The sequence below is a fragment of the Leptonychotes weddellii genome, chromosome 2, assembly GCF_054177405.1.
Source record: "Leptonychotes weddellii isolate Sample4059 chromosome 2, ASM5417740v2, whole genome shotgun sequence".
In the NCBI taxonomy this organism is placed as follows: Eukaryota; Metazoa; Chordata; class Mammalia; order Carnivora; family Phocidae; genus Leptonychotes; species Leptonychotes weddellii.
Genome location: NC_138370.1, coordinates 44,633,327 through 44,644,924, shown reverse-complemented (window position 1 = coordinate 44,644,924; position 11,598 = coordinate 44,633,327). Strand labels below are relative to the sequence as shown.

Here is an 11,598-nt window from a genome sequence, read left to right as displayed (position 1 = left end):
GATCCAGGGACTCCAGGATCATGACCTGAGCCGAAGGCAGTCGCTTAACCAACTGAGCCACCCAGGCGCCCGACTCCCCCAAAACTTAACTACTCATAGCCTGCTATGACCAGAAGCCTTACTGATAACATCAACAGTTGATTAACACATAGTGTTTTGTATGTTATATACTGTATTCTTACAATAAAGTAAGCTTGAGAAAAGAAAAATACATTTACAGTACTGTACTGTATTTATCGGAAAAAATCCACGTATAAGTAAATCCACACAGTTCAAAGTCATGTTGCTCTGGGGCAATTGAACTTGCTTTTTTTCATTCTGTCTTCCTTTAGAATGTAAGTAAGGTTCATAAAAGCACGGTCTTTGCCTGTCTTCTTCACTCTTGTATCTCCAGCACCTAGGACAGTATCGCCATGCAATTGGTGGTCACATATTCGCTAAAGAAAGGAAAGAAGGAAGGAAGCTAATACACACCAGGTTGGGAAGGGAAGAAAGGAACTAGGAATTATGGAGTGTCTGCGATGTGCCAGGAGCATGTGTGATGGAGATGGGATCTGATCAGCTGTCTGGGGCCAGTCAAACCTGAGCTCTTCCTTGCAGGCAGCCTCCAAACCAGGAGCGTGGAGGTTGTCAGCCTAGCCTGGGTGGGCACCCTGGAACCACTGCCTGAACAAGTTATCCGATTATTTTATGCCGCTGTTTGCTAATCTGTAAAAGAACTTTAGGGTTGTTGTCAAGATTGACGAAGTGTGATGAGTTACAAAAGGGCCACAAAAGTTTGTGGCTCTTTCCATCAAGGGATGGGGTCTCTCTCTCTGGCTCCCTGAATCTGGGTTCCCTTGTGACTTTTTTTGGCCGACAATTTGGCAGCAAATGTGATTCAAGCAGAGGCTTGGAAACTCCAGCTGCCATGTGGAACCCCAGGGCTAGCCTGAGGATTTTGAGACACATGGCCCGGTCTTCCCTTGACGCTCCAGCCTACAGTCTGCCAAACACCAGACTGTCCAGCCACAACCCAGCCGGCCAGCTGAGCAAGCCCAGAAGAAATCAGCCAAACTGGCCCAGACCACTAGAACTCCCCAGCTCTCCCAGGGAACTGAGAACTCAAGTTGCTGGTATTTTAAGTCACTGAATTGCTTTTTTTTTTTTTTAATTGTGGAAAAATATACATAACATAAAATTTACCATTTTAACCACTTTTTTTTTTTTAAGATTTTATTTATTTGTCAGGGAGAGAGCAGGAGGCAGAGGCAAAAGCAGGCTCCCCGCCAAGCAGGGAGCCCGATGCAGGACTTGATCCCAGGACCCTGGGATCATGACCTGAGCAGAAGGCAGACTCTTAACCGACTGAGCCATCCAGGCACCCCATTTTAACTGCTTTTAAGTATGCAGTTCAGTAGTGTTAAATACATTCACATTGTTGTACATCCAATCTCCAGAATTAAGGCACTCCGTTTTGGGAGGATTTGTTACTCAATGAAAGTTAACTGATACACTGGAGATAACAGACTTGAAGAGCTTAGCATAGTGCCTGGCGAACATAAAAACTCAATTAAGTGCTGTCTATTGTTACTAGGACATGGTTGTTATCATTATTACCTTTATTAGTCTAACTCACAATATAATTTCTTCCTAATCCCACTCACTTGCCAAATTCGTGTTCCAAAAATGTTGCTTTCATCATGTCCTTGTTCTGCTCTTAACCATTACATGCTTCACTGATGAGAGCTCAGCTTTCGGACTCCCACGCGCCCTTAATGAACTTCATATTTCTAGCTCGTATTTGTCAATTTCAGGTTGGTTTTCTCATCACTCCATACAGGTCATGCTCAGTCCTCTATAACTTGGCTCACAGTAGCTTTTTCAACTGAGGAGCCTCCCCACTAAATTAAATCTAATACCTTACAAAGCACTTTTCCTGTGTTTTCTAAAAACTTTTTGCTTGAAGACATTTCTCATTTCGCTAAAATTTCCTTAAATCAAAATGTACTTAAGATTACTTGGCACTTCCGGGTGGCACCTGGGTGGCTCAGTCGTTAAGCCTTCGGCTCAGGTCATGATCCCAGAGTCCTGGGATCGAGCCCCACATTGGGCTCCCTGCTCTGCGGGAAGCCTGCTTCTCCCTCTCCCACTCCCCCTGCTTGTGTTCTCTCTCTCTCGCTGTGTATCTCTCTCTGTCAAATAAATAAAAAAAAAATCTTTAAAAAAAAAAGATTACTTGGCACTTCCTAGGTTATTTGACTTTTGGACACCTATTCTCCACGAAGACTGTGAACATATTCAGGGTGAGCATTTTCCATTCTGTATCCATTACACGAAATGTGTCAATTTTTAGCTGAATCTGGACAATCCTCTGCTTAATGTGTTTCTTCCGCTTAATCATTTACCAACCTGGCGTCTCTCCTTTTAAAGTCTAGTGTTCAAAGTTGGACAGCACTCTTTCAGTGTGGTCTGGTCCATCACGTGAATGATGAGCAGCACGGTGGGGGTAAGACAGTGAGCTCTGAATCAGAGAGCCAGGGTCAAAGACAGGCTCTGCCCCTGAATAACTGGGCCTCAGGCAATTAATTAGCCTCTCTATGCCTCTGTTCTACATCTACAAAACAGGAAAAATAATAGTACCTTCCTTATAAGGTTACCGGGAGGTTTAAATAATAGATGTAAGGAGGTATATAAAACAGTGTTTGGCACATACTAAGAGCTCAATAAATGTTAGCCATTATTATGATACCATTTATCTAAAAGGTAAAGATCTAGGTTTAAAAAGTCTCTCAGCAGGGTATCAGAATGGAAGAAATCATCCTGAACAAGTGCAATTAGGAATCTGACTGACTACACTTCTAAGCCCACAGCATGATGAGACTACCTAAAAAAGATAAGGAACACTGATGTGGTGGGGAAGTGGGTTGGGAAAAAGGACTTTATTTGTACATGGCCATTTTCTTTTTTTTTTTTTAAAGATTTATTTATTTATTTATTTATTTATTTGACAGAGAGACAGCGAGAGAGGGAACACAGGCAGGGGGAGTGGGAGAGGAAGAAGCAGGCTTCCCGCTGAGCAGGGAGCGCTATGCGGGGCTCCAGCCCAGAACCCTGGGATCATGACCTGAGCGGAAGGCAGACGCTTAACGACTGAGCCACTCAGGCGCCCCGGCCATTTTATTTCTTAAGAAAAAAAAAGATGAAGCAAATATAGCAAACGCTATACATCTAATCTTGGAAAGAGACACAAATTGGTTACAGTATTTTCAATATTTTTCTATTCGCTTGAAATATTTTATAATTAAAATATATTTTTTAAAGTGGAAGCAGTCTTAAACTATGTTACATAGAAATACAGCATCCATAAGAGAGGAATTTAAAGTTCAGAAATGACCAGACCACAATGAAAGAGTACTGTTCAACTTTGAACACTAGACTTTAAAAGGAGAGATGCCAGGTTAGGTAAATGATCTGGAAAGAGTAACAGATAATGATAACTAAAGGAAGAAGATAGAACATTTGGCTTGAATATCAGTATTCTCAGAATATGAGAGTTCTCTTAAAATATGTCAAGTGCTGTATTACACAACAAGGATTAGACTCTGGTTCAAGGGAGAGAACAGAGTGAAAAAAGGTTAGCTTACTGTAAGGTAATGCTTCCTAAAATCCAAAACTGTCTGGGGATGGAGTGGGCAAGTCTCCAGGGGTAACTACCTGTCACAGGAGGTGTTCAGAAGACTGTACAAACTGGATTATAAAGCAGTGACTATCTGTTTTAGGTCGCAGATCCCTGGAAGAATATGATGACAGCGGACACTGTTCTCCTCACAAAACACACAAACGTGAAATAACATAAATACTTGCAAATAATTTCAGAAAAGCTCCAAAAACTCTTAGTAAGAATCTCTAATTAAACATCTATTGAGCAAGGCACAGGAGCCATGTGAAGTTGTAATTCCTTCAGGCATCCCCCAAAAGATGAATCCCCTAACCCAGCCAGAAGTGAGTTTTCCCTTCTGTAAATTTCCTTATGGCATTTACTATATTCTGCCACAGTTACTTAAGTTTAGCTTGTTTAAAAAGCTAGAGGTTTCTTGAGGGTAGTGCACCTACCTTTTATTCATTAATTCACTAAGGGGACATCAAACAAGGTTCCTATGTCCGTATAGCTTTAAAATCCAGAATCAAATATTAAATCTTAAATCTGAAAGGGATTTGGGGGATCATAAAACCAATACACAAATAACCACAATACAAGACTATGGGACTGTTACAAAGTAGTACCAGAGAAAATGGTGGAAGGAGTTTCACAGGTAACTTGTTATGGTGTCTACCTGAATTTTCTATGAATAATCTGGTAATGTTTTATTGACCTGACAAGATGGTGAGCTCTTTGTAGGTCTTATTTGTCTATACATGCCATCCTGCCATGGTGCACCCAGCATAACACCTAGCATAGAATAGGTGTCCAAAAATGTCCGCTGAATGGTGAACAGAGGGGGCACTGAAGCTAGACCTTGAAGGATGAGAGGGATCCTGAGTTATGAGGGAAAGAGAATTTTTTTCTGATGGGAAATCAAAATGGTTTAATAAAGGACACCAATTAAGAGTACATGTAAACAAAGAATAGTCCTTGTGATGTTCCCGTTGGAAAAAGAATTTAAAAGTTTTGATATAACCCATGAATTCGGCTGAATATGTCTATTCATTCAATAATCACTTAAGAATAATTTTCTTGTTGTAATGAATACCTTTGGAAGCATTCATTTAGCAAAGGATACAAGAATGAGGCAGATGAAATATAAGTAAATAAAACCAAGTTTAGCCTTCAGGCGACCAACAATGTTGCTAATCGACAGACATACAGATAACTAATAAGAACTTGGAAGAGTAAATATGTGTTCTAAAAAAACCGAGAAGCACTGAGAAATAGGGATTGATCAGACTGCAGGACTCTGAGGGAAGCTTTTGGAAAAAGTGTAACTGAACACTGGAAAGATGAGCAAGGTTTCATTCCAGAAAAGGTATTGTGGCCATATTTGCATAGTTCATTCCCTCCATGAAATCCTCTCCCACGCCTCTCCCACTTAATCTACCCATATAATCTCAAATTTGCAACCACTTTATTAAGACACCGATAAACATCAATGCTCAAAGACAGAAAGAAATATAAAGAAAAACTACCTGACAACCAATGTCTTGGAAGAACAGAACCATTTTAAGCCCCTGAGGGAGGGTGGGGGAGGGAAGAGGAGGCCGGCCGAAGGGACGTCGGCCAGCTGGGCCGGATTTGGGGTAAGGAAAGCGGAACCAGGCTGGGCGGGTGGGGCCGCCAGAAGGGGTGCGGGTCTGCTACCCCGAGAGAAGGAGGGCGCCAAAGCCGTTTGGCACCCGCTCGCCGCGCCCCTCGCCCTCGATTGTGGGCCCTGACGGCCAGGACGTAGGCCCGAGCACCGAGCGCAGCCGCCCCGCCCCAGCCGGGATGCAAGGATACTCGGCCCACCTGGTCCATCTTGGGTATCACCTTCCGCCGGCCCCCCATCTGGAAGCGCAGGAGGTTGTAGAACTCCTCGGGGCGCCCCAAGCACTTCACAAACTCCATGCTGGCGGAGGGCTGCTGGGGCTCGGCGCTGAATTCCAACACACCTCTGGAGGACACCGGCCGGCACTCTGCGAAGGATTAAACCCAGGAGGCGCGACGGCTGGGGCGGAGCAGAGGCGGGCCCAGAGCGGGGCGCCACGCCCACTTCCCCGCCCACCTCAACGGGTCTCTGGCTCTCGCGCCTCTTCTCTTGGGCTCGCAGGGTGGACTGACGGGCTCTGATTGGCTAGGACCGCTCGCACCAGGAAGACGCCGGCCAATTGGCGGTAGGATGAGGCTGGCGTGACGACCGTACCCTCTAAGCTAATTGGAGAAGAGAAAGGGGCGGGCGAGCGGGATTGGTGCTTCTACGGGGGTGGGCCTTTTCCTCCGCCTCTCCTATGCAGAGGTTGGATCCCGAACCCAGACCCGAGTTGGGATGCTGCAACATGGGTGCAGTGGGTCCTGGCCCAGGTGTGCGTAGCCTTTTGGTGAGAGACCAGCAGGCGAGAGTTCGCTACGATTTTGTCAGTAATCCCTCCACGTGTGTAGTCGTGTTTGTCCTGCCGGCCAGACTAGCTCTTCAGTGACGCGCACCTCCTGTGCCGTATCTGCGCGAGGCTGCGGACCCTTTAAAAGGCGGGTGGGCCCCCGACCATCGAATGGTCTGTCCGCGGTTATCGTCAACACAAGAGAGCAAAAGCCATCCGTGGCACTTACAGCCCCACAGAACACCGGGCACCTCGTCCAGCAGTAACACCCTTCCTATTCCCGCTTCACAACCCTCAGAGCTCTTCACTTCCCTCTGGGTGATGTTACTCACTCCTAGAATTTCAACTCTAGGACCTCTTTAAAATGTTTTGGACCCCACTTTGTCCCCAAAATGGATCTGAAGCGTTTCTACCACTGTGTAAAGAGTGATGTGGAAATTTATATCTCCATCGTATTTTTTTTACTTTTGTTTGTTTTTTAATTTGAGAGAGCGCGCGAGCAAACGGGCGAAGAGGGAGAGAAGTGGACTCCTGGCTGAGCGGGGAATTCCCCGCCCCGCAACTCGCGCTGGATTTCCCCACCCTGAGATCATAACCTGAGGCGAAATCAAGGGTCCGATCTTTAACCGACTGAGCCTCCCAGGCGCAGCTGATCACTATTCCAGACAGCGCTTGTCCCCCACCCACCACCACTGCTAATTCCCATCTGTTCTAGTTTTTTTCCCATAGTATTTATCACGTGCTAATATAATACAAAATTTACTTATGATGTTCAATGGCTATTTCTTCTTGCTAGAACGTAAGCTCAATGATGGACAGATCTTCATTATGTTCACTAACATACTCCTAAGCATCTAGAACAGTGCCTGGCACATACTAGGGGCACAATGAATATTTACTGAACTGACCTGTACCTCCTCTTCCTCCTCTTTGATGTCCCCTAAAGTTATGATGTCCATAACTGAAATCTCTCTCCCATTGAAAGTGCTTCTTTGGTTAATGGCACTAACAGCGTCCCAGTTGCCTAATTATCAAATCCTGATGTCCTCCCTAACTTCTTTCTCTTCCTACACGTACGTCCTTTGAAACCATTCATCAAGTCTACGGAGCCTAAGAAACAAACCTCTTTAGTCTTAATCTCTCCTCTCTGATCCATCTTGGTTTAAGCCCCATCTTCTCTCCCAAGCTATTTTTCAAGGCAACTTCCCATCTCTCTCCATGCATTCCCAAGTGACAGCTGGAGTAATTTATCTAAAACACACACTTGATTATATTACTCTCTTGCCTGTAATTCTTCAATTTTAAATTTCTTAAAGGAAATGCCTTTCAGGATAAAATTAAGGATTCTGGCATAAAATAAAAACTCCATCATCTGGCACCTACATTCCCCTTTTTTTTTTTTTTTGGATTTTCACCACCTTCTATCCTATCACTACCCTACTTTCTAGCCCTGATCCAGCCCTGGGAGCATTAGCAGTTCCCAAACAGGCCACAGTTGAACACCAACAATGTGGCAGACACTGAAAAAAACCAAAGATGAGCAAGATGAGGTTTGACCCCAAAGAGCTCCCAGAGGCATCAGATCAGAGAAAGAGACCGACATGGCTGATGTAATTGTTTTGCTGTTTATTAGAGACATAGTGGGATCCTAATCCAGCTTCCTGGGTCTGACCTTGGTGCCCTGTCGGAGACCGCATATACAAATAGTGGCCAGGCCATACACCATAGCAGAACTCTGACCCACAACCTCTGCAGCAATAGGCCCAGAGTAGTCAGGACTAGGTCAATAACGTCCCTCTATTTTGCCCCTACTTTCAACTCAGGGCCAACCACAGAGAGCCAAATATACTTCATAAGCAAATCACATAAGATACCCCCTACTGGTTAGCCTGCTTCCAGCTTCTCCATGCCAGCCTCCTCCAATCTGGAGCACACCTGATTCTTTCCCCTTTGTTCATTATAAAGCTTGTCCACTCCCCTGCCTGCCCCTGAGTCTCTGCCAAATGCAGGTGACAGGTGAAAATGGCTGATGCCCTTGTTCTAGCAAGCTCTGAATAAAAAGCCTCATTTGTTGTTATTGCAGTAGTCTTTATTTCCACAGACCTCAGTACTTGCATCATGTTCAGTGGATGCTCTCGCCCTGAACTTGGTCTATTCCAATGATCCCATTTCCGTCTCTTCACTCTGAAGTCCTCAAGGTCAGAGACCCTGTCTAAACATAACATCTGGCACAGTGCTTGCCACATAACAAGTCTCCACTGCTTTTTGTGGAATAACAATACTTGAAATTGGGACTGTACTGGAACCTTTTTTTTTTAAAGGTTGCATCTATTTACTTGAGAGAGAGCACAGAGGGAGAGGGAGACTCCCCGCTGACCAGGGAGCCTCATGCAGGGCTTGATTCCAGGACCCTTAACCTGTGGCAGACGCTTAACCAGACTGAGCCACCCAGGCGCCCCTGTACTGGAACTTTTAGAACACACTTCTGTCCTCCCCACCCTCACACAGCATTTTTTCTATAACCTACTGAAACACTTTTAACACTCTTTGTAATAAGCCAGCCTCCTTCTATTAGTGTAGGGTTTTCTTGTGTTTTTTTTTCTCCTTGTGTTCCCAGACCCAGCATTTAGGAGGCATGTCAGAAATACTTATTGAATGGCTAGGGCCACTGAAACCAAACATTAAATATCAAGTTTTTCACAATATCAATTATCAGGAGATAAAAAAATCTTTCCCCTAGAATCTGTTGAATACAAATCTCACCTCTCCTTACTTCTGAGTAAAACCTGGACTCTCCTTCTATGTATCCCATCCCTCACCTGCAACTCTGCTAAGCAAAAGCCTCTCCTTCTGTCCAAAAGGCACAATGACAATCCGAGTAATTCTCACTCTTCCCCCTCCCCGCCCCCATCACCTCTCTTCTAGCGCCCATTCACACTACTTAGCGCCCATCCCTTCCCTCCCTGCTTTCGGGACTAATAGAAACTTTCTGAGAGCCTCCTGCCACGATGGATAAAATCTAGGAAGGGAGACATAGTTGGTCTCGGTGAGGAGACCTTCCACTAGGAAGGGAGACATAGTGGTTTCAGTCTGCGATCCACGTTTCTGCTTCTCCACTTCTTCCACACAGAACCCAGTCCCTGTACTTCGGCTAGAATTCTGATGATGCCGACAACAACCCCTACATCTCAACCGCTAGGTGCTCTATTTTCCCCGCTCTACAGACTTTAGTAAGTCCCTGAAATCAGAGGAATAAGAAGTCTGCTCCTGAGAGGACAGAGCAGGTGTGAGTTATTCTTCCATGTTCTGTTCTGTAAACTTTTATATCACTTGAATCTTTGGGTATCTGTAATTTAAAAATAATAATAAAATCTTTAAAGTGTAAGGCTTCTCACTCACCCTCCAGGCCTTCTCCCATTCTTACCCTGACCACCTTCAACTGTGGGTTAATACAGCATCCATCTCATCGGTTTTGACCCTCGGCTACTGGATACCGCGGGAGAAAGTCTGCAGGCGAAGCAATCTAGCCTGGATCTCCAGTGTGGCTCTAAATTCCCAGAACAGCTGTTACAAACCTTCCCCTTCCTCCTTCGTATTTCAAGACCTCACCTTCGGCGGATTTTCTCTGGATCTATTTTTCTCTCGCGATCCTGGCCCCGGTCAGCTTTAAGTGCTGGCGCTGGCGAGGTCTCTCACCCTCCTAGTGTTTCCTCTCAACTCCTCATACACAAATCCTCACATTATAGCTCCCTTTAATAAGTGACTCTCCTCCCTGACCTCCTCTTTCTCATTCCTTCTGGACTAACCTTCTTAAGGGCAGACCACCCTCGTCGCTTCTACTTCCTCAGTTCTCATGCAGGTCTCAGCCCCTTTGGACTGGTGGCCACTCTGCACAAATTGCTCTCCTGGAGGTGATCATGACCGCAAATTTGATCAACTGACAAATCCGAAGGCCTCTTCTCATTCTCCTCCTTCAGCTCAGCATAAGCCAGTATTATGGCCTATTCGCTTCTACCTGAAGCTTATTTTTTCCTCCTGTTATATTTGATCTTTCATTGACTGGCTTCTCTTTGTGCTCTTGCCCCTTCAACACAAGACTTTCTCTACGGTTCCACTGTGATTGCTATCTTTTCTCATGCCATGTGATGGCCCTTGTTAACCTTCTCTAACTGACCATCACACTATGAGGAAAGCTCCCAAATCTGTGCCTCCCAGCCCAGCCTGCATTTGTGGAGAGCCAGGCCTATGTCCTAACTATGCTGTCTCCCCAGCTGGGGTGCCGCACAGGTACCCCCAGGTCAACATGCCTCACATCTGATCACCTTCCCCCACAGAACCTGCTCATCTCCTGGCTGACTTTCCCTACCAGCAGCTGGGTGGGGCTCCTCTAGTGTGGGTGCTGGGCCTGAGCCATCTTCAGCTTCCGCAACCCCCCATCCTGGCCCCGAGTCTGCACAGCTAGTCACCCAGGAGCCCGACCCCATGATGCTCTTGTACCCCTCCTCCTTTCCATTCCCACTGCTGTTTCCAGGTTCTAGCACTTTTATCAACAGCAACAGCGTTTTTCTCTTTCCTTTTCTACCCATCACAATGGGTGCAGACCCACACGCAGGCCATGGTGCCCAGCCCTCCCCTCGTGTCTCTAGAGCCTTCGCATCCCATTCCCCTCCTGTACTCTGGACCCACTGTACTGATCAGATGTTGACTTCGAGGAAACGCGCTGGACACCATCTTTGCCCCAGCTTATGCCTAACATTCCACACTCCTGTTATCCTGTATGGGTTAGAAGGTCAATTCACATTAAGGATACATATGTATGTGTATATGTATATACACACACATACACACACATATAATTTTTTAAGATTTTATTTATGAGAGAAGTGGGGGGAAAGAGAGAGAGAGGGAGACTCAGAACAATCAGGGGGGAAGCGCAGAAGGCGATTGAGAAGAAGATTCCCCACTGAGCGGGGAGCCCAACGTGGGGCTTGATCCCAGGACCCCAAGATCATGACTTGAGCCGAAGGCAGACGCTTAACTGAGCCACACAGGTGCCCCCCACACATATATTTTCACGGAACATACACACACACACACACACGTAAGAGTAAATATATTCTTGTAGATACAAAGAGCAATCTATTACTCAAATAGTATTTTCAGAGCATCTGGTGTGGAAGTAGGGTTTTACAAACTAATTTAAGTTAAAAAAAAACAAAAACAAAAGAAAAGTGCAGAGAGATGGCCTCTGAGAACTTGAAGATTCTCTCCGAAACCCTTTTGTATCCTGTTATGGACTGAATTGTGTCCACAACCCCCACCACACCCCTCAGCCAATTCTGACATTGAAGCCTTAACCTCCCTTACGGGATATTTGAATAGGACCTTTAAAGAGGTAATTAAGGTGAAACGAGGTCATAAGCGTGGGGCCCTAAGCCATCGATAGGACTAGCGTCCTTCTAAGGAGGGGCAGAAGCCCCAGGAATGCCTGCACATAGAGAAAAGGGCCTGGGAGGGCACAGCAAGAAGGCAGCTGCAAGGCCA

At 45.7% G+C, this 11,598-nt stretch overlaps 1 protein-coding gene across 5 annotated transcripts in view; it reads right to left on the bottom strand.

The window, feature by feature from the left end:
• Positions 1-5,694, bottom strand: part of FDFT1 (farnesyl-diphosphate farnesyltransferase 1) — a 37,519-nt gene extending 31,825 nt beyond the window's left edge. For 3 of the 5 annotated variants that reach the window (XR_014142312.1, XM_031023797.2, XM_031023796.2), the window contains exon 1: positions 5,486-5,692. Coding sequence is in view for 4 of the 5 variants with exons in the window: in XM_031023797.2 (XP_030879657.1) it covers positions 5,486-5,584 (99 nt within the window). In the remaining variant the exon portion in view is untranslated. Of the gene's footprint in view, positions 1-5,485 lie in introns of all 5 variants that reach the window. The other 2 variants (XM_081810825.1, XM_006729380.3) reach the window with 2 other exon arrangements.
• Positions 5,695-11,598: the final 5,904 nt, after the last annotated feature.